This window comes from Neovison vison, chromosome 2, assembly GCF_020171115.1.
Source record: "Neovison vison isolate M4711 chromosome 2, ASM_NN_V1, whole genome shotgun sequence".
NCBI classification, from domain to species: domain Eukaryota; kingdom Metazoa; phylum Chordata; class Mammalia; order Carnivora; family Mustelidae; genus Neogale; species Neogale vison.
This window is the reverse complement of record NC_058092.1, coordinates 187,275,899-187,301,228: the sequence shown is the minus strand read 5'-3', so window position 1 is coordinate 187,301,228 and position 25,330 is coordinate 187,275,899. Positions and strand designations below refer to the sequence as shown.

The window sequence follows — 25,330 nt, the reverse complement described above, 5'->3', positions numbered from 1 at the left end:
GAATCACTTTTCTGAGTATTCAGAAAAGAAACTCAAACCATTGAATCTGTCTTGTCAAAATCAAATGTCTCTTAGTAGTGATTAAGTCTGTATATAGTGTTAATGATTTGAGTGCTTACATGGTATGGATATGTTTGTAATGTTTCATTTCACCTGGAAGGCAATTTTCTAGATTCTCTATTTTGCTTTAAAGCTTAAAACTTAGTATCATTCCTTAATTTCTGATGCTAAATTTAAAGTACTTTTATTTCATAAGGGAAGCAAGCATATTACTTGTGCCTTTGTATTAGCCAGAATCCCAAATCTTGGAATTTAATATCTGCATTTTTGTGCTTTTCATTAAAATGGAAAAAAAAAGTAACCACATAATTATTATATCTACAAAGCATTTTATACTTTTATATACCTTCATGTGAAATAGATCCTCTGATCGTATAACAAACATCTGAGGTAGTCAAGGTGGACATATTAGTCCTGTATTATAAATGAGAAACAGATTAGTTAAATAATTTACCAAGCATTGCAAAGCTAGTATGTGTTGCAGCTTAGATTGGAATCTAGCCTATCTAACCCAGTATTCCATAAAATAGTATAACCAGTGACTGAAATCTCTGTAGTTAATTTAAGATATTATTTCTTTTAATGTATTGAAACATTAGAAAGATACTTGAAATTGAGATGAGTATGTTACCTTTGTGTTATTTGGTTATAATATTTTCTTTTTGGCATTTTAGTGGAGTTTTTTCTTTCTTTTTTTTTTTTAAGATTTTATTCATTTATTTGAGAGAGAGAGTGTGAGAGAGAATGAGAGAGGAGAAGGTCAGAGGGAGAAGCAGACTCCCCATGGAGCTGGGAGCCCAATATGGGACTCAGTCCCGGGACTCTGGGGTCATGACCTGACCCACAGGCAATTGCTTAACCAACTGAACCACCCTGGCAGCCCCAGTGGAATTTTTTCTAAATGAAATAAAACATTTCTTTGTAGTAGTTTCACTTGATTTCCCATATTAAGTGAAATAAATACATTCATACAGTCATAAAAAACTGCTTTTTTTCTGGGTTTGTTTTTGTTTTTTCCTTCATTCCCATCAGCAATGCTTTTCAGGTTGCCTGTAACTAAAAAGATCCTCTTAAATTCCTTCAACTTGTAGGAACTTTTAAACCTAGAAAATTGCTTATTGCCATTCTGTGTTTCCTCTAAAAATTGAGTTTTCACAATTTTGGATATAGTAAAAGTGCATGTTCATCACTGAATTGTAAAGTAAAGCAAACAGCTTAGAAATCTGGAAATTTCATTAATAATAAATAGAGATCTGACTATGCTCTACATAAAAGTGTGTTAAAAACAAAAATGTGTTTTTACTAACAATTAGTACCTGTCTCCCTCTACTAGTCCTCATTCAACTCACACCTTGATTCCCCACTCCTTTAAAAACAGTATTTTTTTTTTTTTTTTTTTGCTTTTATGTGTTATAGAGTTTTGGAGCTAAAGACAAGTTGTTAAATTCACATTCAAACTTATCTTACAGCTGCTGTATTAAAGTATGAAAATAATGTGATGAATATTCGACAGTTTAACTGTTCTCCACATCCTTACTGGTTGCCCAATTTTATGGATGTCTTCACATGGTCGTTACCATTTGTTGGAGAAAAAGGTATTTTTTTTTTTAATGTTTTATTACTGTCACATTTACTCCAGTTTACTACTGGAGGCACATACTTGATAAAGGAAACTGAAGTCTGGTTTCACTATGGGTTCAGCTCTACTTGTGTCAGTGGGTGTGGATATGAGAGCCTCAAAGATATTTTGGTTAGCTGTTTATAGCCCCCATGTGAGGGTGTCTGGGGGACTGGAAGAAGACTTATAAATAGCCTGATGTTGTCTTCAGCTGTTGGGTTTTCTTTCTGTTTTTCTTTAGCTTACATCTTTTATGAAAGAATGGAAGGATGGCTTTGCTTTAGAATGGACACTTTTGCACATTTTAACACCACTTTTGGGGATGTCAGAGTAATTGATAGAAGGATTTAATAACCCTAGTTTTGGGCAGTGTTAGTCATAGCAGTTCTGTACTCTGAGAAAAATGATGAGAAGTTCAGGTTCAAATCTAATACTTCTTCTCCCATGTAAAAAATACGTATACAAATTTAGTGGTAATGCTTTATGATAATTTCTATTAATAATATATTAGTATATATTTAAATGGCTTTTTAAGAGAAATGCTATTTAAGAAATTTGTGGGGGGGTGCCTGGGTGGCTCAGTGGATTAAGCCTCTGTCTTTGGCTCAGGTTATGATCTCAGGGTCCTGGGATCAAGCCCTGCATCCAGCTCTCTGCTCAGCGGGGAGCCTACTTCCCTCTCTTTCTCTGTCTGCCTCTCTGCCTACTTGTGATCTCTTGCTCTGTCAAATAAATAAATAAAATCTTAAAAAAAAGAAAAATTTTTTTTCTAGTTGTATAGAATTTTTAGTATTTCCTTATTTCATCACATTCTCCTTTTCCATTTTAGTGCTGATTTTTCCACAAGGCAATGCCTCAGTTTCCATATCTGGAAAATAAGATTATGAGAATACAGACATGATTATAAAACATTTTGTTCTAGATCCCTTTTTTTTTTTTTCTCACCTCTTCCATGTTACAAATGTTCCTTTCTGTTTGGGATATGTTACTTCTGCCAATGCAGTTTTGGGTTCTAAAATACAGAGTTAATACTTAAACTCTGTATATTAAACAGATTTTTTGAAGATTGCCTCTGGTCTTCATCAGTTACTCAGTAGGTCAACATTAAGCTAATATGGAGATAGAATTACCCACTTTAGCATTTGAGACGGGGGCCAGTAAAGGGCTTAGGTGCAAGGGATGCATTACACTTATAACCTTCTATCTTTGGTGTATGAGAAATAGTTCAATCATAGCATCATCGGGCTAAAGGAAATTTAAGAATTCATCTTGCTCATTCTCCTGCCTTCGGGCTAGACTGCAACTCAACTGTTTTAATGTAATATAAGTAGGGTGGGGGGGGTAAGAATGGGGAGCATAGAAGGAAAATGGACATTTCGTAAATTCTAATTTGATTCTCTAATGCTTCCACAATAAGGAAACACTTCAGTTATTACTAGTCTAAATATTAGTGCTATCAGTGTTTATTTTTTTTTTAAAGATTTTATTTATTTATTTGACAGAGAGAGATCACAAATAGGCAGAGAGGCAGGCAGAGAGAGAGAGGAGGAAGCAGGCTCCCTGCTGAGCAGGGAGCCCGATGCGGGACTCGATCCCAGGACCCTGAGATCACGACCCGAGCCGAAGGCAGCAGCCTAACCCACTGAGCCACCCAGGCGCCCCAGTGCTATCAGTGTTTAAACAAGGAAAGAAATAGAGATAATAGGGGCACCTGGGTGGCTCAGTGGGTAGGCCTCTCTGCCTTTGGCTTAGGTTATGATCTCAGGGTTCTGGGATCAAGCCCCGCATTGGGCTCTCTGTTCAGCAGGGAGCCTGCTTCCCCCAACTCTCACTGCCTGCCTCTCTGCGTACTTGTGATCTTTCTTTCTCTCTCTCTGTCAAATAAATAAATAAAATCTTTTTAAAAAGAAAGAAATAGAGATAATAGCTTCTCTTAACTAATGCACCTATCAAAAACCAGGACATCATAGAATTTTAGAACTAATAGTGAACTTCATGTAGTCTGGCTCCTTTTGAGAGATGAGAAAATTTAATCTAGTTTCTGTGGATATCTCATAAGTGAAGATGGTGAATCAGGTTTCTATATGCTCCTATATTTGAAATCTGCTACTACGTAATCTTTTTGTTCTTTTTTTGCCACTCTAAATCATCTTATAAGATGAGGAAGTATTCAGACCTTTTGACCAGTTTTGTTTTTTTCCTGTGGATCTTCTCCAAATTATTCATGTCTTTCTAAAAATGTGAAGCTCGGATTTGAATATGTACACAAATAGAATCCTAACCAATGTTGAGCACAGTAAGATTTTTTTCACTCTTTGCATATTTTTCCATTTTAATATCTGTTAGTTGTTTATACAGCCTAACTAGTTGATTCTAATGAAAATTTTCTTTTGTTGTGAATAGCAAATGACATCTCATTTGTTCCACTTTGAAAAAGCCAGTTTGACTCTGATCTAGTCTCTGAAAAGCAACTGACCTAAGCCAGAGGCTTCTTTAGAGTCTGATTTAATCCTAACGTTAGATGAAATCTGTAGTTTTTAACCTTTTAGAGGCTTTGCTTTTTTTTAAAGATTTATGTATTTATTTGAGAGAAAGAGTGTGTGTGAAGGTGCATGTGTGCAAGTTCAGGGATGGGGAGAGGGAGAGAATCCTCAAGCAGACTGCTGAGCATGGAGCATATTGTGGGGCTAGATCTCATAACCTTGAGATCATGACCTGAGCTGAACTTGATGTTTAACTTAACCAGCTTAACTGACAGAGCCACCCAGGTGCACCTGGGGCTTTTTATTTCTTTTTCTTTTTCTTTAAAAAAAAAATCCTATGTTGGAAAATTTCCACCATGCACAAAGGCCGGGTGAATAATATGGTGAATTGCTGTGTACCAGTTACTCAGCTCCAACATTTATCAAATCATGGCCAACGTTGTGTCATTTATTATCTCCATCCACTACTCCCCATCCTACACTTTAATTATTTTGGGTCATATTTCAGCTATTTCTTTTATAGCTATAAATAGCTATAAATATTTTATATAGCTATAAATATTTTAGAATGAATCTCTAAAAGGTAAGGACTCTTTCTTATTATTAAAGTAACTACACAAAAAACTTTTGTTAATTTCTTAACACATACCTTTTTGAGAATCTGATTAAAGTTATATGGACTTTTGTCCCAGAAAAATTCATACACAAATACATGTATATTTGTACATAAACATAACATTGTCAGGGTCGTTGTAGATCTGAAGTGAATTGGTAACCTCCCTCAGGTTTACTGATCCCAATTTAAGAACTCTGTTCTAGAGGATCCAATATAGTGTGATCTTCCATAGAAGGTCATACATGTAAGATTTATTCATTTAGTAGATTTTTTTGGGGGAAGTCTGTTTTATTCAAGTTACTAAGGATACAAAAACACAAGTAAGATAGAGGTCTTTACAGGTTAATAGAGGACTTAAGATACATAAATAATAACAAAAATATAATATTAGGTAAGTGCTCCTAGAGAGATACAGTTTTATCGGAATTGAGAGGAGGGGTTGATTATATTTATTGAAGGTATCAAAGTAGCATTTGAACCAAGGCTTGAAGAATGGTGGAATTGGAATTGTGCTGGTAGATAGGGGCGAGAGAATTCTAGGTAAGAGAACTTTCTAAGCCTGAGTCAGAAAGCAAGAGAGTGTAAGACCACTAACAAGTGTTGAGGGGTTTAGATTGATTTACAGTTAAGATGTATGAAGGACAATAGTAGAAAAAGAATGAAAAGTTAAATCAGGACTAGATGATGAGGATCTTGATCACCACGCAGGTTTGGAGCTTTGATAAATGGTGGGAAGCAACTGAAACAGAATATGACCATGATAGTCATTCAGAAAAATTGGTGAAATGGACTGGAAGAAAGACTCAAAATTGAGAGACCTGTTACGAAGCTCCATTAAGACTCAAATGGATATATAATGAAGCCCTGGTAGCGTGAGAAATAGAGAGCAAGGGAAAACTAAAGAGGTAAAATCAGTAAGACTTAACAAGATTGCATGCTGCGGGGGAAGGAATGGTTGAAGATGACTTGGATATTTTAAGTCTGATGATGATATTGCCATTAACACTCTCTGATGAAAACCTGCTATTTTAGCAACCCTTCACTCCAGTTGTAGCTGCTCTTGATCTTCACTGGGATTGCTTGGGTTGGCCTTTGACCATATCATTTTCTTATGTCTGGTAACCAACATACCTTCAGATTCCTTTCTCTTTTTCTTTTTTTTCTACTTCACTTATCTTATAAATCTTATCCCCAGTAAATGCAACCATCCATTTTCTCCATTCAGAGTATAGAGCACTGCTAGAGATACTTACATAGCCTTATGCAGCGGTATCACCCTTTGTTTGCTAGCATTGGCTGAGCTCTTGACAGTACCCCAAAATTCTTAGTGTCACTAGTCTTCTTCCTTTACCCTTAGGATATACTCTCAGTTTAATTTTTTTTTCTCTTAAACATTCTTTTTGTAGCCATTTCTCTTACTCTCAGAAGAAACATATACCGCTAGTGGGAGTTTTCTCCATTTACTGTTCCCTTGCTTTATAAACTGCACTCATCTTGAATTCTGGTCTTGTTGAAGAGGTGACCCTTCCATTTAGAGCTAGAACTACTTCTTCTTCTTCTTCTTCTTTTTTTTTTTTTTCCTTAAGATTTTATTTATTTATTTGACAGAGAGAGAGATCACAAGTAGGCAGAGAGGCAGCAGAGATAGAAGGGGTAGCAGGCTCCCTGCTGAGCAGAGAGCCCGATGCGGGGCTTGATCCCAGCACCCTGAGATCATGATCCAAGCCAAAGGCAGGGTTAACCGACTGAGCCATCCAGGCGCTCCATGGCGGCTAGAACTTCTAACTTGACTCTGGATTCCATTATGCTTCTACTTTTTTAGGAACCTTGTTTCATCTGTTAGGTCTTCTGTGTCTTCAAACTCTCTCTACTAAGTTTATATAAATTGTTCAAATCCATCTGATCTTTATTTTAAAGATAAATAACATTTCCCCCATTTGTTATTTTTCCTTGTCTACTACTATGCTATTACTTTCTTGCCTTTCCTTTAGAGGATGAAAAGTGCTATATGCCTAAAAGCTACTATTTATTATTCATAAATGACTTCTCGTAGTTTTGAAGATAAACCTTAACCTGTCGCACAAGGTCTTTGGATCTTCCCTACTTTCTCTTTAGTCTCATTTCTCTCCTTCTTGTCTTAGTCTCTGTTTCTAGCCATAACACAGCATAACTGATTCCTGAATATGTTATGCTCAATTATGTTTCATGTTTTCCTAATTTGTCTTTATTTTTTCAAAACAGTTTTACTGAGATATAGTTTATGTCCCATATAGTTAACCTGTTTAAGTCCTACAATTCAATGGTTTTTAGTATATTTGTGGAGTTGTACAATGATCATTACAGTAATTTTTGAAACATTTTTATCATCCTTCCCAAGAAGCTCTGTGTCCTTAGCAGTCACTCCCCATTTCCTCCTACCTGTCCTTGCTGGCCCTAGGCAACTGTTTTGCCTAATTTGGACATTTCATGTAAGATAATTTGTGATCTTTTGTGATTAGTATCTTTCTATAATGTAGTCAAAGTTTATCCATGTTTTAGTAATTTGTTCCTCTTTGTGACCAAATAATATTCTATGTATATACCACTTTTTAAAAAATTTAGTCTATTTTTTTTTTAAAGATTTTATTTATTTATTTGCCAGAGAGGGAGAGCGAGAGCACACACACAGGCAGAGTGGCAGGCAGAGGCAGAGAGAGAAGCAGACTCCCCGCTGAGCAAGGAGCCCGATGTGGGACTCGATCCTAGGACCCTAGGATCATGACCTGAGCCGAAGGCAATGGCTTAACCAACTGAGCCACCCAGGTGTTCCTGGATAGACCACTTTTAAAATAGAAAATTTATTTTGGGTGAGGAGGGTAAAGAAAAGTTTAATTGTAGTATAGTTAATAATCAGTGCTACATTAGTTTCAGGTGTACAATATAGTGATCAACAGTCCCATTTACTATTCAGTGCTCATCAAGATAAGTGTGGTCTTAATCCCCTTTACCTGTTTTACCTGTTGCCCTCTCCCCGCTAGCCCCACCAGCCACCTTCTGTCTGGTAACCATTAATTTGTTTTCTATAGTTAAGAGTCTGTGTTTCGGTTTTTCGCTTTTTTTCCTTTGTTCATTTGTTTTATTTCTTAAACTCCACATATGGGTCTTTCTCTGATTGGCTTATTTCACTTAGCATTATAGTCTCTAAATTCATTCATGTTGTTGCAAATGGCAAGATGTCATTCTTTTTTATAAATGGATAATATTCCATTGTGTATATTTGTGTGTGTTTGTATATTTATACTTATTTATCCATTCATCTGTCGAGGGACACTTGGGCTGCTTCCATAATTTGGCTGTTGTAAATAATGTTGCTGTAAACATAGGGGGGCAGGTATCGCTTTGTATTAGTGTTTTTGCATTTTGGGGGTACTCAGTAGTGCGATTACTAGATTGTAGAGTAGTTCAATTTTTAACTTTTTGAGGAACCTCCATACTCCAGCGTGGCTGCACCAGTTTGCAATTACCATTAGCAATGTAAGAGGGTTCCTTTTTCTGTGTGTCCTCACCAACACATGTCGTTTCTTGTGTTTTTGATATTAGCTTTCTGACAGTTATGAGGTGATATCTCCTGTAGTTTTGATTTGCATTTCCCTGATGATGAATGATGTTGAGCATCTTTTCATGTGTCTGTTGGCCATCTGGATGTCTTCTTTGGAGAGATATGTTTATATCGTCTGCTCATTTTTTAATTGGATTTTTTGGGTTTTTTTGGGTGTTGAATTATATAAGTTCTTTATATATACTAGCCCTTTATCAGATATGTAATTTGCATATATCTTCTCTCACTCAGTAGGATTGTGGGTTTAATCTGCATTTCCCTGATGATGAGTGATATTGTTTACCACATTTTGTTTATCCATTCATTATCTGCAAAACATTTTATTACTTCCACTTTTTAACTATTATCTATAATGCTGCAATGAACATTCATGTACAAGTTTTTGTTTGAACATGTGTTTATTTTCGTATGTGTAGAACTGGGAGTCACATGGTAACTCTATGTTTAACCTTTTGAGGTCTGTTTTTCAGAGCAGCTGTATAGTCCCACTGGCATTGCACAACAGTGCCATTTTTTTCAAATTCTTGCCAACATTTGTAATTGTGTATTTTTTATTATAGCCATCATATTGGATGTGAAGTTGTATCTCATGGTTTTGATTTGCATTTCCCTAATGAATGATGGTGTTGAGTATACTTGTATGTGCTTATTGGCCATTTGCTTATCTTCTTTGAAGAAATGTTTATTTAAATAATGTGTTTATTAGAAAAAGAATTTTTTTTTAGAAAAAGAATTTTTAATTGAAGTATAGTTGGCATACAATATTAGTTTCAGGTGTACAGCATAGTGATTTGACAATTTGACAATTATATACATTATGAAAAGCTTATCATAAATATAGTTAACTACCTGTCACCATACAAAGCTATTATAATATTATTGAGTATATTCCCTATGCTGCACTTTTCATCCCTATGACTTATTTCTTTTATAACTCTGGCAGTTTGTACTTCTTAATCCCTTTCACCTATCTTGCCTATCTCCCATCCCCTCTCTGCCAATGATGAGTTTCTTCTCTGTATTTATGAGTCTCTTTCTGTTTTTTAGTTTCTATGCACAAGTGAAATAGCATGATATTTGTCTTTTCTGTCTGACTTATTTCAGTTAGCATAACATCCCATACATTTATCTATGTTGGAGAAGATTTCCATGTTGGCAAGATTTCATTCCTTTTTTTATGGCTGAGTAATATTTCACTGTGTATACATACCACATCTTCTTTAAACTTTCATCTATCAGTGGACACTTAGATTGTTTCTATATATTGGCTATTTAAAATAATGCTGCAGTAAACATAAGAGTACATATATTTTTTTGAATTTGTGTTTTTGTTTTCTTCAGGTAAGTCCTTGGAAGTAGAATTACTGGATCATATAGTATTTGTTTTTAATTTTTTGAGGAATCTCCGTACTGTTTTCCATAGTGACTGCACCAGTTTTCATTCCTCCCAGTAGTACATGAGTTCCCTTTTCTCTACATTTTTGCCAATACTTGCTGCTTATCTTTTTGATAACAAGCCTTTCTGACTAGTGTGAAGTAATATTTCATTATGGTTTTCATTTGTATTTCCCTGATGGTTAGTGATTGTGAACATCTTTTCAAGTGTCTGTTGGCCATCTGTATGTCTTTTTTGGAAAAATATTTATTCAAGTCCTCTGCCCATTTTTTAATAGGATTGTTTGGGGTTTTGGTGTTGAGTTGTATGAGTTCTTTATATATTTTAGATACTAACCTCTCATTGGATATATCATTTGCAAATATCTTCTCCATTCAATAGGTTGCCTTTTCATTTTTTTCTTAAAGATTTTGTTTGTTTGTCAGAGAGAGAGAGAGAGCACAAGCAGGGGGAGCTGGAGAGGGAGAAGCAGGCTCCCTACTGGGCAGCCCCCCTCCATTTGGGACTTGATCCCAGGACCCTGAGATCATGATCTGAGCTGAAGGCAGATGCCCTAATGACTGAAACACACAGGCGTTCTGGTTGCCTTTTCATTTTGTTGATGGTTTCCTTCACTGTGCAAAAGCTTTTTAGTTTGCTACAGTCCTGATTGTTTATTTTTGCTTTTGTTTCTGTTGCTTGAGGAGAGAACTAGAAAAATATTGCTAAGGCCCACCTCTAAGAGTTTGCTGGCTGTTTTCTTTGAGTTTTATGGTTTCGGGTCTGTCTTTTAGGTCTTTAATCCATTTTGAGCTTTTTTTTTTTTTTTTTAAAGATTTTATTTATTTGACAGAGAGAAATCACAAGTAGATGGAGAGGCAGGCAGAGAGAGAGAGAGGGAAGCAGGCTCCCTGCTGAGCAGAGAGCCCGATGCGGGACTCGATCCCAGGACCCTGAGATCACGACCTGAGCCGAAGGCAGCGGCTTAACCCACTGAGCCACCCAGGCGCCCTGAGCTTATTTTTTGTATATGGTATAAGAAAGAGGTCCAGTTTCTTTCTTTCTTTCTTTCTTTTTTTTTTTTTTGGCATGTAGCTTTCCAGTTTTCCCAACATCATTTATTCAAGAGACAGTCTTCTCTATCATGTATTCTTGTCTCATTTTTTATAGATTAATTGACAGTATAAGCATGGATTTATTCCTAGGCTTTCTATGCTGTTTCATTGGTCTGTATGTCTTTTTTGTGCCAGTACCATTCTGTTTGATTATCATAACCTTGAAGTATATGGGCCATTTGTTTATCTTCTTTGAAGAAACATTCATTTAAATCTGTGTTTATTTTTAAAGTGGTTTTCTTTTTAATCTCCTTTTATTTTTTTAATCACTGAGTTGTAAGAGTTCCTTGTGTATTTTAGATGCAAGTTCCTTATAAGATATATCATTTGTAAGTATTTCTCCTTGTTCCTTGAGTTGTCTTTTCACTTTCTTGATGGTGTCCTTTGAAGCATAAGAGTTTTAAATTTTGATGAATTCCACATTCAGAATTTGATGAATTTATTTTTTGTTATTGTTGCATGTGTTTTGGGGGGTCATGTTTAATAAACTGTTGCCCAATCCAAACTAATGATTTTCCTCTATGATATCTTCTAAGACTTTTATAGTTTAACTTTTATATGAAGGCCTTTGATCTTTTTTGTTTTTGTTTTTGAGGGAGAGACAGACAGTTGGGAGGGTGAGGGTAAGGGGCAGATGGAGAGGGAGAGAGAGAATCCCAAGCAGGCTCCATATCCAGTACAGAGCCAGATGTGAGGCTCAGCCTCACAACCCTGAGATCTTGACCTGAGCTAATCTGAAATCAAGAGTTGGACACTTAATCGACTAAACCACTCAGGTTCTCTGGTCTTTGATTCATTTTTAGTTAATATTTGTATATGGTGTATAGTGAGGGGTTCAGCTTCATCCTTTCGCATGTGAATATTCAGTTGTCCCAGCCCCAGTTGTTGAAAAGACTGTTTTTTCCCCACACTGAATTGTTTTGGAACCCTTGTTGAAAATCAGTTGAATTAAAATGTGAGGTTTTATTTCTGGACTCTTAGTTCTGTTCCATTGATCTATAATGACTACTTCATACTTTTTCTAACCTATGATTAGAAAGCCTTATCTGCGCTCTCCACCTGACAAACTCCTATTGCATGATTCGTCTACCAGAAGCCTTCCTTTTCCCTATAGGTCTTTTTGTATAACTGCATTATTATAGTATAGGGTTTATCACTTTACTGTGGTATGTGTGTGCATATATATATCTGCATATAAATAACTCCTTTAGTAGTTAGTAAACTTCTGCAAGGTAGAGACAGGACCTTCTGTATCTGATTTCCAGAGCATTAGTACAGTGCCTGGCATGTGGTGTGCTATTAATATATTTATAGGAGGAATAATAGGAGCAGTATTGAATTTTGTTTTGGATATGTTCATTTCTAGGTATCATTAGGACATCCAGGGGCTAATATTTAATAGGCATTTTTATTTATTAATTGAAACTTGCTTATACCTTTCTTTTTTAAAATACTCATTTGTCAAATATTTATTGGATGCCTATTGTCTATCAATCACTGTATTAGACTCTGAGGTACAATAGTAAACAAAACATCATCCTGCATTTATGAAGCTTTCATTTTTAGTAGGAGAAACATGCAATATAAAATGGCTGAAGATGGTTAGCAATAAAACCATCAGGGAAATCCGGAGACTGAAGGAGAGGTCAACACTAGTGATACAGACTTCGGAATCATCTTCACAAAGGTGATACTTGAAACTGTATAGTTACAGATGGAATGGCCAGGAGCATATAAATCACCAAAAGACTGTGGAGAGAGAGTCTTGAGAATATCTAAAGTTGGGGGGAAATAGTCTGAAATGTAGGAACACCAAAAGAGTAGAACCCTGCAAACTAAGGGAAAACAAAAGGGAAAAATACATAGAATGGTAAAGGAGTAAGCCTAAGAAAGAACCACGGGTTCAGGTTGTTAGTCATTAGTAATCTTAAGAATTAAGTTTTAGGGGACCTGCTAGAGTCCGTTTTTAAAAAATTGAATTCTGGGTACTCCTTGGTGGCTCGGTTGATGAATCATCTGATGGGTCATCCTCCCAGGGTTGTGACATTTGAGCCCCATATCTGGCTTCACACCAAAAGTGAAGCCTGCTTAGGATTCTCTCTCTCCTTCTCCCTCTGACCCTCCCCACCCATGCTCTTGCTCTTAAAAAAAATAGTAATAATAATAATTCTAGAGCTTTTTTAAAACAGTGAAACTGTGCTGTGAGTTTTTTCTTACTCTGTAAGGAAATGCTGTATCCATAGATGAAGAATTTAAATGTATACATTTTGATGTTATTCATGTCTGGGGGGCTTCATTTTTTGTGTAGAATCTCTCTAAGACTTGTAATCCATTAAATTTCTTTCATTTTTAAGACCTTGTGTTTTTTTTTGTTTTTTTTTTTTAAGATTTTATTTATTTGAGAGAGAAAAAGAGAGAACACGTGAGCTGAGGGAAGGGCAGAGAGGGAGGAAGAGGAAGAGGGAAAGAATCCCAAGTAGACTCTGTGCTGAGCTTGGAGCCCAACTTGAGGCTCAGTCTCAAGACCCCGAGGAGTGCCTGGGTGGCTCAGTGGGTTAAAACTCCGCCTTCGGCTCAGGTCATGATCTCAGGGTCCTGCAAGCCGCCTATGGGCTCAGCACGGAGCCTGTTTCCCCCTCCCCCTCTGCCTGCCTGTCTGACTGCTTGTGATCTATCTCTTTCTCTGTCAAATAAATAAATAAAATCTTTAAAAAAAAAAAAAAAAAAAAAAGAGAGAGACCCTGAGATCATGATGTGAGCCAAAACAGAGTTGGATGCTTAACTGACTTCAGCCACCCACATGCCCCAAACCTTGGTATTTTTTTAGTTTCTTCATTCTTGCTCTCAGAATGTATGTCTTCTTGGGTTAAAAATCATTGACCATTGTATGAATAATTGGTATGTGTACTTATGGACAGTTGAATTTGGTCCACTAACTTGTAACTGTTCTTTTTTCTTTTTTCATTTTTGAATAGTGACAGAAATGTTGGTAAATGTTCTGAGTATTTGCTCTGATGATGAACTGATGACTGAAGGTGAAGACCAGTTTGATGGTATGATTTTTCATTTTACTGTTTTTTTATTGTGAAATGGTATCTTTTAACTGCCCAGCTTCAGTACACACTCTTTTGTGATGAAATGTAGTTATTGTTCTCAAATGGCTATGCCAATTGATAAGAGTCAAGACACTTTTTTAGACACTGTTTTAAGATTTTTTTCTTAGCGATTTTACCTTTTTTCAGTTGGTATGGGGAAGATGAATTTTGGGAAAAGGGAAATTTGGAAGAACAGAAGGAAAGGAAAATTGAAAGTACTAAAGAATGTGGTTCTTCATAAATATGGACACTGCTTAGAGGGAGAATAAAAATGCTTTTTGTTTCATTGGTACAATCTTCTTAGTGCATCAGAAACATACCAGAACCCCCAGTGTTGTTGTCACTGTTTTTTTCCCAAAAACTAAAGTAGGCTGTTCCCAACCTATGAGTGGTTGTGTTCTACAAGACCACTTACTGGTTTAATTTGATTTTCAGAAGCATCTTTTCCATAGAAACAAGGTTAAATATGGCTGTTTGCTCTTCTGTAAGCCAACCAGTGCACTGATGTACATTTATAGTATAATTTAATACCATAAAAACAAAATTCCTTTTATTTTTATGTCTTGAAATTTTTATTTAAAACTTTTAAAATATTTTTTAAACTTTAAGTCATTGAGAAACAAAAACGTAAACATCTTAAAGCTGAGAACTATTTATTTCTTTCTTTCTATATGCTGCTCACATCTTTGTTGCAGCATTCTTTTCATAGTTGTAATCCGTATGTAATTGTTTCCATATATTAAACATGGTCTACATTTTGGTACAACTTAATAGCTACATATTTCTAAGTATATTAATATTCCATAATTTTCATAGTTAATCTCGTGTTTTTGTCATTTGCGTTGCTTTCAGTTGTCCTTATTATGAATAGCATGCAATGCATATGTTTATACAATAGTTTTTTTCTTGGGATAAATATCTTGAAGAGAATTATGGACTTAAATATGTGTTTTAGCTTCCTTATTTTAGCTATGAACTGCCAGATTACTTTGCAGAAGAATTGGACCAATAATGAAGTACTTTTAGCAATGAATCCATTGACCTCTTTCTCCACAATCCCAGCTCATTGAGTTTTGGTCGTTTTTACTTATTTTGCTTGGTAGTTACGTAGTAGTGAACTACACTTGGTTTAACTTAAGATTTCTTTGATTTTCTAATGATTTTTAGTTAAAAAAAATTACTGTCTACTTTTTCAAGTGTATAAACTGTATATCTTATTTGACTACTTAATTAAGTCAATCTGAGTAAAAGCTATTTAGAAATTTCTCTGCTTGCAAACAGATTTAATTCTTAAACACTTTTGTAAGCCCATTTGTTAAAAGTACAAAGTGACTGTACAAGTGTCTGCTACTGCCATCTGTTGGTGGCAAGCAAAGATACGCTTTTTTTTGTTAACTGAATAAGTTTTTTTTGGTTAACTGAAATAAATTATACCATTCGTTTTTAGTTTCGATAATAGGCCTTAATGAATAATATTTTTTTATTTTAGTTCTCCTTTTGTTTGTGTGGAAGTTTTAGCTCTACCATATTTCATTGTATTTGTCTTTTATGTAAAATTTTTAAGTAGTTGCAGTTAAATACTTTTTCCCTATTCTGCCACCTTTTCCCTTTTCTCTTGTTAGACTAGGTCTGGGTTCAGACTCTAGTTTCTCATAGTTGTTATATGACCTCAGGCAAATTTTTTAGCTTCTGAGTCTTATTTTTTTTTATCTTCAAAATGAAGATAATGGTACCTACTTCATAATCTTACAGGTGTTGATATAATGACTGAAATAATTTTTGGTTCATAGTTTACTTATTTCTTCAGATAAAGTTTTCTGTTATATGTCAAATTCTGTGAAATATCAAGTAATAGTTTTAATAGGTATCTCATTAAATCTATATCTGCATTTAGGAGGTTTTATTTTATTGTTCCAGTTTTTAGTATATGTGCTGCCAAAGCGGGCACTAGGAAGTTTTAATATTTACTTCTCTAAACTCAGATCAAGATCTCTTGCTCTATATAATTAGTTCATCTACTATAATTACTACATTTAATATATTTAATGTACAGTTATTCCATTTAAAAATCACATAATTTTTCTCTGAAAAAATCTGTTATTGTCAAGTTAAATTAATACTATAGGATTTTATATCCTTATATTATTACAACTGGTGTCTTCTAACATATATTCTGTGTGTGAGGTATATATTATATATTTGTGGGTTTATCTTATGACAACTTGGATCAGCAGAATTATTTCCTACAGTAATTTTTATTTAGTTTTCCTTAACTTTTAAAAATGTCATTTGCATAAAGCTGATACTGTTATTTATTTTTCTACATATTTTTTAATTTTTAAAAATTTGTATCAATATCATTAATAGTGATTTTTTAAAAATGTATTTTAAGTAGTAATGACAGGTAATGATTTAGTCCTCTTCCTATAAAAAAAAATTTCCTTGTTAAGTCTGTTACATTTGGTTTAGATACTTTATACGAGGACAGTGGCTGAATCACTTTTGGGATTCAACCAGGAATATGTATAAAATTTTACTACATTCCAAATGAGATTTTATGTATCTAATTAACATTTTCCTCTCAGTGATAAATCATGCTTATTTATCCACTTGTTATATCATTCTTTCACTCCAAAGATGAATTAAGTTTGCTCATTAAAGAGATTTTGTAGGTGTGTAATTTTGGAGAAGTTAACTTAACTTCCCAGGATCTTTTCATCCATGGATTGAAGGAGTAGAAAGGAAATAATTTTAAAATTTGGTAAGCTGTCATTTATGACAGTGTTTCTATGTGAAAATACACTGAGTTCCAGCTTTGAATACTAGAAATAAATCTCCCTTCACTGCCAACATAGCAGGTATAATTACTCCTCATTTCTTCACCCTTCCATACCAAATATTAGAAGTAGATACTCCAAGAAAATTTTAAGAATATGAATCTGGGAGTTTGTATGGAGGAATGAGAATGGCTTGGGGGAGACCATTGAGGAATGGAGGAAATGGGAGATTAGGGTAGATACTAGGATGGGATAGGGAAAAGAGCTGCTGGAACTGGGTTTATTTCCCTTCCTTAGTCGTATTCCCATATTTCTTTCCCTTATCTCTGTACATCTTTTCTCCTTTCCTTTCACTATGATAGCATGCCTTTCATCCTCTCCTTCCTTGTTTCCTGTTCAGCAGTAGAACCATTCAATGAGCTGGGCACAGGGAGAAATCTGACTTAGAAAGAAAACTTGATGGTGTAGGTATTGTTGTGGAGGCAGAATAAGAGTTTAGCTTTTCTGTGGGGAAAGGGAGAGAGCAGGAATGAAGATATCCCAGTGGCAGGAAGGAAAGAATAGTTTTTGCATATTTAAGGTGAGATTGGGTAAAGGAGTAAGACTTAAGTGATGATCCTTGGTATTCTGTGGTGTTTAATGTATACGTGGAGTTATTTTTAAAGGTAAAAATTTGCCTTTAAACAAAACAATTTGCCTTCAAACAAAACATTCCATGTGTAAGTGCACAGAGCATTCCTTTTAGAGGTATTATTTAATCATTAAAGAAAATTTCTGAACACTGATTTCTGTGATATTTAGAATGCATACTGTTTCTTTCAGATATTTATCTTTTTTCTTGAGTTTGGTAAAGGAAATACAGAATCCACATGTGTTACAGTTTTACTAAACTAAAACTTTGCGTTTCCTGTAATGGAATTATGTATCTCTGCATTAGAATGGAGGATATGGAAAGCTCAAATGAAACATTTCTGCTGCCTACTCTTAGAGCTATTACTTGCTTTGAAGCAGTCTGTTGCTATTTCTGCAAAAATGATGTCCCTCCAGCTCCCAGATTGGATTGGGAACGAAAGCACATACTGTTGATCCTGAGTATGTGCAAAAGTTCTACAATTCAGATTCAAGAAATTATGTGTTCTTGTTATTATGGAGTGTGGGAGGCTTAGCCTTTCCATTATTCTAAGTGGGTAAGATTTTCCATTGAGGTAGTTTATAAAGTTACCTACATTTTTCTGTATATACTACAGATTTTGCAGATGTTGGTGTCCTTGAAGAACCACATGAGTTTGTATATCATTTGTGTCATTACCCTTCACTTAACATACTCCCATGGGTGACACATTTCCTTAGGGGTATCAGTATAAATGTGTGATTGTTGTTTGCCACAGTCTTTTATCAGTCTTATGTGTTTTCACGTGTTTTTTTTTTCTGTCCCTAATTTGTCTACTTTCATCAAATATTATAGTCATTCTGTCCATAATTTCTTCTGACCACATATCTTTTAAGAAATCTTTCCTTTAGAGTCCTACCCAGTGGCATCCCTCTTTTATTCACCAGATCCTACAGTACTACATTTTTCAAATTTCGAATATGAGGGCCTTCATTTTTCTCCCTTTCTTTCTACATTCATTCTTCAGTACCACTGCCAAGTTAAATCTCTATCTTTTTATTTGTCTCAACCACCTTTTCTCCATCATTCACTTCCTTTTTTCTGGACTCTCCATCTGAAGAACGGCTCATATATGGCAATAAAAAAGGTACAGACCAGACAGAGTAACATTGTTTTGAAATATGACTTCATAAGTTATCCTCATGTCCATGTAAGTTAGCACATTCATTGAGTACTGTTTATGCAGAGTCCTTTTGGGCCTTGTGCAAATTTAGTGTAAGTGCTGTCTGAGATAGAATTTGATGTTTTTAGAAGTCATATTCCAAGATATCTGTCTTTCTGTGCATGGAAATATTTTTCCCTCTTTTTCATTCCTCTTGATTTAAAATTTCATTCTTTTGCTTATTTGTAATGTTTTGTACTTTTCCCTGCATGATTAGGGGTGTTTGATTGTCTGTCTTATTCCCCAGAGTAATTTTACTGTGGACATTTACTTTACTATTATGCATGATGTGTTTGTAGACTGATTTAAAATCCTGACTTGTATAGTGTTTTTATATTCCAGTGATTTTTTAAACTTGAAATCAGTACAGTTTACATATTATTCAGTTTTACAGATATATAAATTAAGGCCGAAAATATGAATGTACCTCATTGCAGCCATCCTCCCCTATCCCCATACTCCTCTCCCCCAGTCTAGCTATTTTTAAAATTCCATCAATTTTAAATCAATGTTTATGTTCATTAATTCAAAGAAATCAGACTTACCTTATGTCCTTGGACAAAACCATTAATAAACTTAGTTTTGTCATCTCTAAAATGAGGAGATTAAACTTTGCATTATTCCTAATGTCTCTTCAAATTCTAATGTTCTATGATGCTGGGACTTTTAGTAATTTTTTTTTTTGCATCCTAAAAATAGCTGCATAGTACCATAGCACCTATGCAGTTTTGAACTTGCAAGAGCTGTAGCTTCAGTGCTCATAATACTACCCTTTGGAGCATCATAAACATGGTCATGGAGCCTGTTTTCTCTAAAATATGTCTTTTGTTCTTGTCTTTGAAATTGGATTTCTTTTCTGTTTCCTTGCAGTAAGGTCCAGTCATCATCTTAGTTTTTAATTATATGGTATTTGTGGGCTGCTTGAATTTTAAATGAGATGCTCTACACCAGAAAACTTAACGGTTGTTCAGACCTCTGTATATCCACGGCCCCTTTTAGTCTAGTCTTTTTAGCCTTTCCTTTACTTTCTCCTCAACCATGGTGCTTCTCTATGTGTTTTCATCATGCTGAAGCACAGCTCTAAGGAACCACACTATTGGGTCCAGAGTGATTCTAGTTGCTGTATATGAGATAACAGGACTGGGATGTTGTTGTTCTTTCTGGAGGCCAGGGGAAGGAAGATATAACTTTTGGGTTTTTGCTGAAGATCAAGTTATTATGTTCTATTATTCTCTTCTGTGTTGGTGATAGGCAGTACAGCTAACCCTATAGAGAGGAAACATGAGTGATCCTTTGGCCATGTTTTTTAGGGAATCTTTTCTCATTGTTCACTCTCCTTGTGTCATACTCATCTAGGGATGTAAGAACTTATATATATATTTGCATGATCTTGAGGACATTTAGTCCATGAGGTTAAGATGTGCATTATAATTGATATGCTGGTATGGTCCTTAGTTCATTGTCGTCTGCACAGTAGTTATCTCATACCATTGTTTTTAAACCCACTTTGAACAAGGAACTTACTCTGTCTTAGTAAGATGGGATATTTCCAGCCTGCATGTCAGAGGCTTTTATAACAGAAGCCTATACAGAGTTATTACCAATTCTTGTCTGTTAGTCTGCATGCATAGGCCCTCATGAGAATTAAAGACTATAGGATTGTTACCCTTTTTTCCCCCCTCTGGTTTGTGTTACAAGTTGGGTTCTAGTTTCTTTCCCATTGCTGTTTTAATGACTAGCAGTAGTGTGAGAGTCATGTTTGTGGATTACTTTTCATTTGTATCTGTATCAGACCCCAGTATTAGACCAGTGCTAAGTTAAACATTGAAGGAGTGAGAGGCTTTCTGGCATGAGTTCACCTAGTCTCCTCCATGTGAGCTGGTGGCAGAGGGTTTGATGTGTTAAGATGAGCGTGGTATAGTTAATAGAATGATGCAAGTGTGGATGCCCTAAACTTGAGTCTTTTTTTCTATTTATTCCATTGAAAGTAGGTTCAGCTGCAGCCCGGAAAGAAATCATAAGAAACAAAATTCGAGCAATTGGCAAGATGGCAAGGGTCTTCTCTGTTCTCAGGTAATGATATATTTTCCTGATTATTTGCTTTACAGAAATTCTTTTATTGTACTTTGCTATAAGCAGACATCCAAAAGCAATTTAGTAACATTCTTCTTATAAAGAAGTTAGTTTTACATTTACATAGTGAAGAGGGGTACACAATTCCCTTTGAAACTAGGGTTTTTGACCCTTGTGATTACTATTGCTCACTTTGAGTATGTGTTACCTTTCTGTGATGAAAGCACTAGTTCTACACCTTGAAAATTAGAGTAGGATACGGAGAGGGTACCTTTTAGAGTATGCCTGATGGACTTACTCGTCCATATAGGAAGTTCCTTTTGTTGGAGCCACAATCTTCTTAGGGTGAATTTAGGAAGACTAGGTTTAAAGGCGCATGTAAATGGGTCAGTCCTTAAAAATGTGTTTGCAGGGGCACCTGGGTGGCTCAGTGGGTTAAAGCCTCTGCCTTCGACTCAGGTCATGGTCTCAGGGTCCTGGGATCGAGCCCCACATCAGGCTCTCTGTTCAGCGGGGAGCCTGCTTCCCTTCCTGTCTCTGCCTGCCTCTCTGCCTACTTGTGATCTCTATCTTCAAATAATAAAATTTTTAAAAAAATGTGTTTGCAAAACTGGTTATATCAGACATTTGAACTTTATGCCATAGAAATAACCATATTTTCTTGTGGTGCCTGGGTGGCTCAATCATTAAGCATCTGCCTTTGGCTCAGGCCATGATCCCAGGGTCCTGGGATCGAGCCCTGCATTGGGCTCCCTGTTCAGTGGGAAGCCTGCTTCTCCCTCTCCCATGCCCCCTGCTTGTGTTCCCTCTCTCTGTCTCTCTGTGTCAAATAAATAAATAATCTTTGAGATTTTATTTATTTATTTGAGAGAGAGAGAGAGTGCGCGCGTGAGAGAGAGCATGGGAAGGAGGAGGGTCAAAGGGAGAAGCAGACTCCCTGCTCTGGAGTCTGATAGGGAACTTGATCCTGGGACTCCAGGATCATAACCTGAGCAGAAGGCAGTCGCTTAACCAACTGAGCCACCCAGGTGCCCCCAAAATCTTTAACTTAAAAAAAAAAAAAAAAAGTATTTTCTCAATTGTATGATTCTCCTTGATGATCAATCTCATCATATATTTAATAAAGCTTCTTAGGAAAAACAATATACGCCTCACTTGTAAGGCGTACCCTCTTATCTCAAACATTTAAAATATGGAAGAGAATATCTTGGACTTGAGGAAAATACTTTTGGTAATAACATTGAATGTCATAAATTATTTACATGGCCTAACCTCTGGGCCCCATCTCCTCTTTTAAACTACATACTTTTTTTTTTTTTTTTTTTAAGATTTTATTATTTGACAGAGATCACAAGTAGGCAGAGAGGCAGGCAGAGAGAGAGGGGGAAGCAGGCTCCCTGCCAAGCAGAGCATCTGATGTGGGGCTCAATCCCAGGACCCGGGGGTCATGACTTGAGCTGAAGGCAGAGGCTTTAACTCAGTGAGCCACCCAAGTGCCCTTGTTGGAAGTCTCTGATGTTTTTTGTTATGTCTCTTTGCTATAGGGAGGAGAGTGAAAGTGTGCTGACACTCAAGGGCCTGACTCCCACAGGGATGTTGCCTAGTGGAGTGTTGGCTGGAGGACGACAGACCCTGCAAAGTGGTAATGATGTTATGCAACTTGCTGTGCCTCAGATGGACTGGGGCACACCTCACTCTTTTGCTAACAATACACATAATGCATGCAGGGAATTCCTTCTGCTTTTTAGTTCCTGTCTCAGCAGCTGACACAGGCAGAATACTATATGGTAGGGAGTGTCTGCTTAATAACATGACCAGGGCAGAAAATTGATAGAATAGGTAATAGGTATTACTTTAAACTGAAAATAATGGTCAGTCTCTCAGCTTTCAGTGAAATGATATGGGAACGGCTCATATCATAATGTCTAAATATTTATTTATTTTTGTTTGTCTAATGCACACTTTTCTTTTAAAAGCCCCAGTTTCAGAATGTCAATCAAGGATATCCATATTACTAAAATGGAAATGTAATTCCAAGTTTCTTATTTTTTATTTTTTTAATTTATGTAATTGTATTAGACTGTGCTTATATTTTCAGATACTTAATTTTAGAATTAACAGTCTGCTTGGGCCCCAAACATTACTTATGCACTTCACTTGCCAAAAGATTTTGTGCAAGGTTTTGTACCCTGGTAAATGATGCCAAAGTTTGTTTTCTGTGGTGTTTGTCAAATGTTCTATGTATAATTGACTGTCTGTAACATGCTGTTTTCTTCCTCTGCAGATGTAGCTGCTTTCCTAAATCTGTCTGTCTTTCTTTAGGTTAGCTGTATGTCTGTAAAACTATGTTAAATTAAATTACTCTACCAGACGCTTGTCTGTCTTTTGATGTAGAAGCAACTTTGTAGCACCCTGTTTTGAGGTTTGCTGCATTTGTTGCTGTACTTTGTGCATTCTGAACATGAATGTAACGTTAGATATTAAGTCATTGTTATAAGGGGTTGAACTTAAATCCTGTAAGTCAAAATTGAAAGGGTGTTATTAAGTGTGCCTTTATTTTGCATGAAAATAAAAAGAATTATACGTAAAGCATTCCTGTAATCTGGCTCATTGAATATTTTATATTTAAAAAAAAACTTATTTTTTTGGCGTAAATATTTGTGTAAATACTGGGTTAACTTTTGAAAGCCCATTACATATTAAGTAGAAGAGTGATGTGAATGTTTTAGAGTATACACAAAAACTCAAAGTCCAGATTTCTTTCCCTTGTGGTTGGAAAGCAAAAAATGTGATATGGAATAGATTTAATCTATGTTTTATTGTAGCCACTTTTGACAGCCCTCCAGGGGTCATTGCTCTGTTGAAACAGGCAGGAACAGATCTGATGTTTTCTTTAGTCATGACTAACTTGATTCCTGGTGTTAAAATTAGTGAATTTTTTTAAAACAAAAAATAAATAATTCAAATTTTTGAATAAATTTAAAGTAGATTGACTTTTCACAGTCTCATTTCACTCAGTCTCATATTAAATGCCTAAATAAATAAGCACATTTTTCCTGTAGTAAATAATTTCTCCTTCTAGCCTATACATGTTCTTTTTTATATGTTAGTGTGTTGTCTGCTACCACCACTGGTATATGTGAGAAGTACAGCTATGTTTTAAAATGATAGTTTCAAATTTTCATTCTGAGTGAGGTTTCCTTTTTTTTTTTTTTTTATTAAAAGAAAACCTGCTTTGATTTTCTTTATATTCCTTGCTCTTCATTTTTCTTACTATATTGTAGACATTAGCAAAGTGAGCTAAAAAGAATTTCGCTAAAACTAAGCCCTTAAACATTCAAGAAAACTAGCAAAAATAAGTGTTAATAGAAAAGGATGAACTTTAGTAGTTTGAAATATGTTATATTCTTTCTCTTTTTTGTTCATGAAAGAAAAAAATGAAAGGCCTTATGCTTTAATAAATCTCCAGTGCAGTCATCTCTGTTATCCTTGGATATATTATTACTTTGATGTTATATCTACAGCAAACCTTTCTTTCAGATGTCACAATTAGTACCTGCTAATTACATGCTTTGTTGGCAGCTCAATACTTCTCATTCTTAATTTGCATGCAGCCTGAAGCTCAGTCTTCCAACTTTGACCTTACCTCCAGCTGCAGGAAAGGTTTGAAGGACAGCTTTCCTATAGGGATTGTATTCCCACAAAGAGTGAGTTACAGGACAGTGCTGAGTTTAAGGGGTCTAATTTGGGAAACTAGATAGCTCCTTAGCTGTGCCAGCGATGGCTCTTCATAGTGTGGAGCAATTTTCCTAGCATAATAAGATAAACCCATTTTAAAGCACATAACAAGACTCATACAGAAGCTGCATCTGAGTGATTTAAATTTTTTTTCTAACATCATAGAGACATGTTCTCTGATACGAATAACTCAGAGTTAAATATTACAAAAAGAAGGTTTTCAAAGTCGAATACCTCAGTCCTGTCTTCAGAAAATAGTCCAGTTGTCTTCTCAATAACTTTAATTTAGATTTCTTGAGTGTTTTCACAAACTACACAGCTCTTTTGGACTAGGAATTGATATATCTTATGTACATTTTTTTCAAGGAAATTTATTTGGGAGCTAGCCCTATAATGCTACCTTCACCAGGACATATATGGGAAAATATGTGGCCATCTCTTTAAGTAATGCCAAGTTCTTCTTCATTATTTATCCCATGTAGTATTGAGGAACACAGTTTGTGACAGCACTGAACATAAACTTACTAAGGCCCTGTCAGAATGCCCTATAAAACTGAAAACAAATAGAGGAAAAACAGTGTCTTTCAGATTGAACTTTGCAATTATAAAATCTCTTTCCAGCTTAATGCTTAAGCTTCAAATGACCTTTTATTCAATTTTAAACATTCATGCTTGACATGGTATGCAATTTTGAGTGTGATATGTATTTTGTGTCCTCAAAAGGATTAGGAGCATTTAGAAGCTCTAGAAAGAGCAGAGAATATCATTTGACCCAGAACGTGCTTTCACTTGTAATAGAATGGTTTCAGAAGTATGTTGTTACATTTCATAATTTGAAAAATTTATTAATAGACTTTTAAACTACTGATGCACTCAGATACTAATTCTTACAGTAATATCAGGTTTTATTTTTAATTTATTCCCATATATAATACAAGTTATAAAATATT

At 35.4% G+C, this 25,330-nt stretch overlaps 1 protein-coding gene across 6 annotated transcripts in view; it reads left to right on the top strand.

Annotated features, from left to right (window-relative positions):
* Positions 1–25,330, top strand: part of PPP3CB (protein phosphatase 3 catalytic subunit beta) — a 55,312-nt gene that overhangs the window by 25,194 nt on the left and 4,788 nt on the right. For 2 of the 6 annotated variants that reach the window (XM_044239785.1, XM_044239781.1), the window contains exons 9-13: positions 1,530–1,655; positions 13,841–13,918; positions 18,468–18,494; positions 20,558–20,642; positions 22,187–22,284. In XM_044239785.1, coding sequence (XP_044095720.1) covers positions 1,530–1,655; positions 13,841–13,918; positions 18,468–18,494; positions 20,558–20,642; positions 22,187–22,284 — 414 coding nt within the window. The remainder of the gene's footprint in view (positions 1–1,529; positions 1,656–13,840; positions 13,919–18,467; positions 18,495–20,557; positions 20,643–22,186; positions 22,285–25,330) is intronic. The other 4 variants (XM_044239787.1, XM_044239783.1, XM_044239786.1 and 1 more) reach the window with 2 other exon arrangements.